This window comes from Thermobia domestica, chromosome 16 (assembly GCF_964235325.1).
Source record: "Thermobia domestica chromosome 16, izTheDome1.hap1.1, whole genome shotgun sequence".
Lineage (NCBI taxonomy): Eukaryota > Metazoa > Arthropoda > Insecta > Zygentoma > Lepismatidae > Thermobia > Thermobia domestica.
In genome coordinates, this window is record NC_137469.1 from 159,763,151 (window position 1) to 159,769,150 (window position 6,000).

A 6,000-nucleotide genomic window follows, 5' to 3' on the forward strand; every position below is an offset into this window, starting at 1 on the left:
TTTATATATTAGGCATAATCTTATGTACAAGACTTAAGTAAGGAGAGAAAATTTGTTGAGGGCAACAGTATAAGATATTAGAAGGCAATATTTGTTTTTAGAATAACGGCAACGAAGTATGTATTAAAGTCGATAGAAGAGCACAAACAGATGAATCAAATAAAATATGCTTTTGCCAGTGTCTTCGCAGTTTCAATATGATACAGTGGATAAGAGGGTAAGCATTCATCTCTCGTACGAATTACAAAATACAGTGAAACCTCTCTAAAGCGGACAGCCGTGGGGAATCAAAAATTGTCCGCTATAGAGAGGTGTCCGTCTTAGAGAGGTTTTGATATTTTCTTACATAAATTAGTAAATAAGGTGATATGTAATTACAAACTATTGAAGGTAATTTATCAAACCGTTCTATGACTGTGGGCATGTCGATATCTGCGGATTCTCCACAAATCGCTTTGAAAGAAATTTTGTCTAATCCGAAACTTCTCTAACCACTCGTTCGAGACCTTGAAATCTGAAACATTCATTTCTGTTGCTACCTCTAAATTCTTAGCTTTTAGCATCGACTCTAACACAGGATTTTTTTTCATTCCGCACTCTATAAAAACATTCACTTGCACACCAACTTTGTTCAAAGCAATGAGACACAATTTTCATTGTCATTTTCACACCACAACTTTATTAACTTGTCTAGGTTTTATATGATCTCAGGTGCTTGAGTTTTACCGATACAAAAATTTTCAGCTATCCTTCGCACACCTCAGTATTCTTCGAAAATTCAATCAATTCGATTTTAACATTAGCGCTTCTCGTGGCATTTCGAAAGCTCACAACAACTTACACCTTATTGCTTCCGTCTACAAATAGAGGCACTAAGACAATATGCGAATACGTGAACAAAAATTACCAAACATGTCTTCTGCTTGATTCCAGCAAAACAGTAAAATGACGTGTCATCCCAAATGGCAGGCAACTGTCAATCACTTGATTCTAAAACAAGTTGGGTGGGAGTGGAATGCAAGCAAAGGATATGAAGGTGTTGTTAAACAAAGACGCTTCATCTGAGTTTCTGAACAGCCAGTTGACAAGGAAAAATGTTATTACAATGTTTCCTTGGTGATATATGTATGCATTTCTGAAAATGTATTTTTTCTGTATTTTTCAACTTGTTTCTAGAGAAAGTGTCCGTAATATGAAGGTAAATAACACCTATAAGAGACAGAAAAGACTATCCGTGTCCGTACTAGAGAGTGTCCGCTTTAGAGAGGTTTGTCAACATGGTTTTTCCTATTACAGTGTTTGGGGATTACAAAATATGTCCGTTATGAGAGGTGTCCGCTTTATAGAGGTGTCCGTTAGTAGAGGTTTCACTGTATATATACTACTGTTGAAACGAACTACCACTAAAGAAAGAAGAGAAAGGAGGAGAAAAGTAAAATGATTTGAGGAAGAGTAGTGAGGAGATAAAAAGAAATAACTTCTTCTCAATGTTCTTACCAGTTCATTTTTTTTTCTTTTTTAAATGTCCATAGTATTGTTCTTCTCCCTCACTTTCCTATTGCTGCTCCATTTCATCATCCTAGTTTCCTCTCTTACCCTCCCTCCCCCCAAGAATTGAATTGCTCTTTTGTAATGTCCGTGCTTCAGTTCCATTTACCCCAATATTCCACACGAAACGTTTGATAAGTCTATAAATCTTCGATGAAAGACCTACGAAATAGGATGTTATTGCTCTTTAACGGCTCGTTTGCCGGATCCACCGACTTTACCTGACCTCACACCACTGGACTTCTTCTTATTGAGTTTTGTAAAGGAGCAGGTGTACCAAACCAAAGTTAGAGACCTATAGAACTTGAAGAGACGCAATTTCAATGCATTTGAACATGTCACCGTGGAGTTCCTGGAGCATACATGGAGAGAAATTGAATACCGACTGGTCGTTGTCCGTACCACTAGGGTGCAAACATTGAAGTATATGAATAACGTGTATGAGAAAACAAAATTTTATGACATATCTTGTTACATGTTAAAAACCATTTCCTTTTATCTACTATAAAGTTATTGAAGTCTAAAGTTGTAAAGACAATTTATGGACACACGTAATAGTGTGAGTTTATTACTACTAATTGAATACTGATCTTGAACTCTACTTAAGTACCCGATTTATTCAATGCAGCTTTTATGATTTCTTGTTATCATCAGTACGCGATTAAGGAATATTTCCATTGATTTGTGGACTCATATAACATTAAATGTTCAGTCTTTAAGAAGAAAAATAATAAAAACACTATGAAACATTGTTAACAGCAAAATAATTTTTTTTTTTTTTCACATATTGTTCCACGAAGTTTCCTGAATTAGTCTGTTTTAATGGCTATTGCGGGTTGGATTGTTAAAGTTGTAGTGCTATTTTTACGGAACTCGAAAACCATAATAATAATAATAATAATAATAATAATAATAATAATAATAATAATGATAATAATAATTTACTTAGCTCCGCAAAGGTTATGACATGATTTGAACACCAAACCAAAGAGGAAATTGCTGTTAACGAACTTCAGTACTGTATTATTCTAAAGACTGAAAATGTAGCACTATACGATTCCACGAATCAATATAGATATTCCTTATTTATCACTAGTGATGACGGGCGCTCATTGAAACGTTTATGAATAAATTAAGGGGAGTTGAAGGTCAGTATTTCATTAATAGATATGCATTCTATCAGTTCATTTAGTAATTTAATTGTTGTTATTATTATTAATAACATTATGCTGTTTGAAAAGTTATGAAACATAAGCTACAAGATTGTAGTAACAAATTGTGCCAATATCGAGTTTATTATTATTATTATTATTATTATTATTATTATTATTATTATTATTATTAATAATAATAATAATAATAATAATAATAATAATAATAATAATAATAATAATAATAATGTTTCCGAACATAGTGCAGATTTGGTATTTACTTATTACATCGATTACCTTATAATAATAAACTGTGATAATTGGTTATTGTGTGTTGTATATGTTTAAAGTTCTTATAAGTTATTTGTGCTTACCATTTTAGCCATCAGCGTTCACGAAGGCTGCAATTCTTCTGCGACTAAAAATGATAAGCATGCTGTTTGCAACTCTTGATACGAAGCCTCAGGATGAAGAATACGATGTATCGGAAGGTTCGGAAAGTGGATATTCATGTTCACAGCAAGTAACACAACACCAAAGAGCACAAATGAACACCGAGCCACAACCAGTATTTTTAGTTCTTCAACAGATTTTACCAATTATTCAAAGCGTAATTGAAAAATGGTTTAATGATGGACATATAATTGAGGTGAGTAAAAAGTAAATTTTTCTGCAATATAAATTCCTTTTTCAATGGATATCAGTAGATTTTTAAAATATATATTCAGTGTAGTTTTTTCGGAGATGTTTATGTCATAAGCAGGTTTCGGTTTTATATCCACGAATTATATTGTTTTATTCCTGATGTCTCAATGGTATTTACTGTCTTCGTTCTTAAAGTTTAACTTTTATAAACGAAATAATGAGCAAAATACAAAAGAATATCGAGAGAATAAAAGTGTTGTTATTCAGTTCAGAATCTTTTATCTCGCAAATTCTGTCGAGGAATTTGAAACTTAAAATATATAAAATGTTAATCATGCGTGTTGTGCTATATGGTTGCGAAACATGGTCAGTTACTCTGAGGAAAGAACGTAGACTGAAAGTATTCGGACCCAGATGAATAAGAACAAGATCCTTAGATGAATATTCGGACCCAAGAGGAACGGGAGTGGAGAATGGCGGAAACTTTATAACGAGGAACTCCATAATTTATACCGTTTATCAAACATTATTAGAGTTATCAAGTCTAGGAGGCTTAGGTGGGGAGGTCATGTAGCCCAAATGGAAGAAAGTAGGAACGCTTTCGAAGTTTTAACTGGAAGTTCAATCGGAAAATGACCATTAGGAAGACCTAGGTGCAGATGGGAAGACAATATTAAGATGGTTCTCGCAGAAATAGGAATACAAAGTGGAAACTGGATCCAGTTGGCTAAGGACAGAAGTCAATGGAGCTTTTGTGAACGCGGCATTGAACTTTCGGGTTCCATAGGCCATAGAGTGAGTTAGTTTGCATTCATTTCGTTTATTCACAACACATTTTAACTAAATTTCAGAATTAAAACTATTCACATGCTCTCTGTACAAATATTAGGAACATGTTACGTTGTGTGATGTCCAAAACACAACATGTAATAGTGATGTGTTTTGCACAACTTCTGGTATGCCATATACGCTCACGACGTATTGTCAGTACCCTAAAAGTCACAGATTTTCTCTACTTAGAAATGTAAGTTACAGGTATTTGTACTTTTGTCCTTGTTATATAACACCACTTTTATTTTTCTTTTATTCTGATGAAGAGTGATTTTATCTGTAAAAAAAGGGAAGAAACGTGCTATATACACCTTTTAAAGCAAGAAAGAAAAAGAAAAAAATAGTGCTTACAATTTGAATTTTAATATTTAATTTGTGTAAGTGTGTTGCGTTTATATGTGAGCTTACAACTAGTATGTACTGATGCAATTGGAAATGATTTGCAAGGAGAAAATAAAGGCAAGGTTTTAAAAATCCTTTATTGATTTTAAACGACTACAAGTTTAATTATACTAATCCTCATTTCATTTTCATTTATTTATTTACCGATATTACATAGAAAGTTCGAAGTGCAATATATTATCGAAAATCAATGGCGGAAAAATGCACTCTTTTTGGAGGACCCACGTAAAAATCCCGCACCTGTATTTTGGCGTTCCAAATTCAGTAAGAATAGTGCGGACATTGCGCGAACGTGCACGATACTGTCAGTCGCATATAAATGTTATGTTCACATATTGGAAGTAATTACATTTATTTACAGTCTTTCCTGTCCATGTTTGCGGTGAGGTTAATATAATCAATAATTATAAATGAACATTAAATAGGGAAAGGCAATTTTAAAACAAAAACTATTTCAAACTGCGTTACTGGTAATTTCTTTTTTTGTTTTTAATGCAACGTACATGAAAAGGATTAGAATGAGATTCCTTTCACTAGAGAGTACTAAAGAATTCATAATTTATGTAATTCAAACCCTGCCCTCTTGAATTGAATTCAAATAATTAGAATATCACTAAGTTGTGTTTCTGGCTTACCTTTTTATAAATTTAAAATTCCACCACGGTTATGCACCGAAGCTAAGGTATACGGTAATTATGATAGTAGATAAAATGAAGAAAGTGGGAGGAAACGGGAGAACCTCGAGAAAACTCACTCACACAGTGTTGCTTATTATCTGGAGTTTTCAAATACATCATATGAGCTTTCTCCTCCCAAACTATTACAGTAATTACCAAACAAGGTACGATCCTCTTCAAAGTAGATCCATTCAGGTAACGCTGCTGCATTACTTGGTTTTCCGTCTTCGTAACTGACCTTTCTTAACGTTCGTTCTACTGGCAGACTACTTCTTCCGTGTTCTATTTTTAAAATGTTTTACCCAACCCTTATTAATAAGTAATTGGCTTAGTAGCAGATTGAGACATCTCGGGCCTGTAGAACGAGGCACAGGATCAACAGAACATTTAATACTTCCTCATGTTGCATTCTGATATTTGCATGTTAAGGCCTTCGGCCCCCACCAAGTGTGAATACTCCCGGATAATTCTAAACTTGAAATATGTACCTTCTCTCGATCTTGTCTGTCCAACATGGATAGGAAAGAACTTATAACGTTTTATTTTTATTATTATTATTATTATTATTATTATTATTATTATTATTAGTAGTAGTAGTAGTAGTAGTAGTAGTAGTAGTAGTAGTAGTAGTAGTAGTAGTAGTAGTAGTAGTAGTAGTAGTAGTAGTAGTAGTAGTAGTAGTAGTAGTAGTAGTAGTAGTAGTAGTAGTAGTAGTAGTAGTAGTAGTAGTAGTAGTAGTAGTAGTA

General features: G+C 33.4%; 1 protein-coding gene across 2 annotated transcripts in view; it reads left to right on the forward strand.

The window, feature by feature from the left end:
* The window catches only part of cdm (importin-13-like protein cdm), a 78,895-nt gene that overhangs the window by 48,010 nt on the left and 24,885 nt on the right, over positions 1 to 6,000 (forward strand). For both annotated transcript variants that reach the window (XM_081743237.1, XM_081743236.1), the window contains exon 12: positions 3,082 to 3,348. In XM_081743237.1, the coding sequence (XP_081599363.1) occupies positions 3,082 to 3,348 (267 nt within the window). The remainder of the gene's footprint in view (positions 1 to 3,081; positions 3,349 to 6,000) is intronic.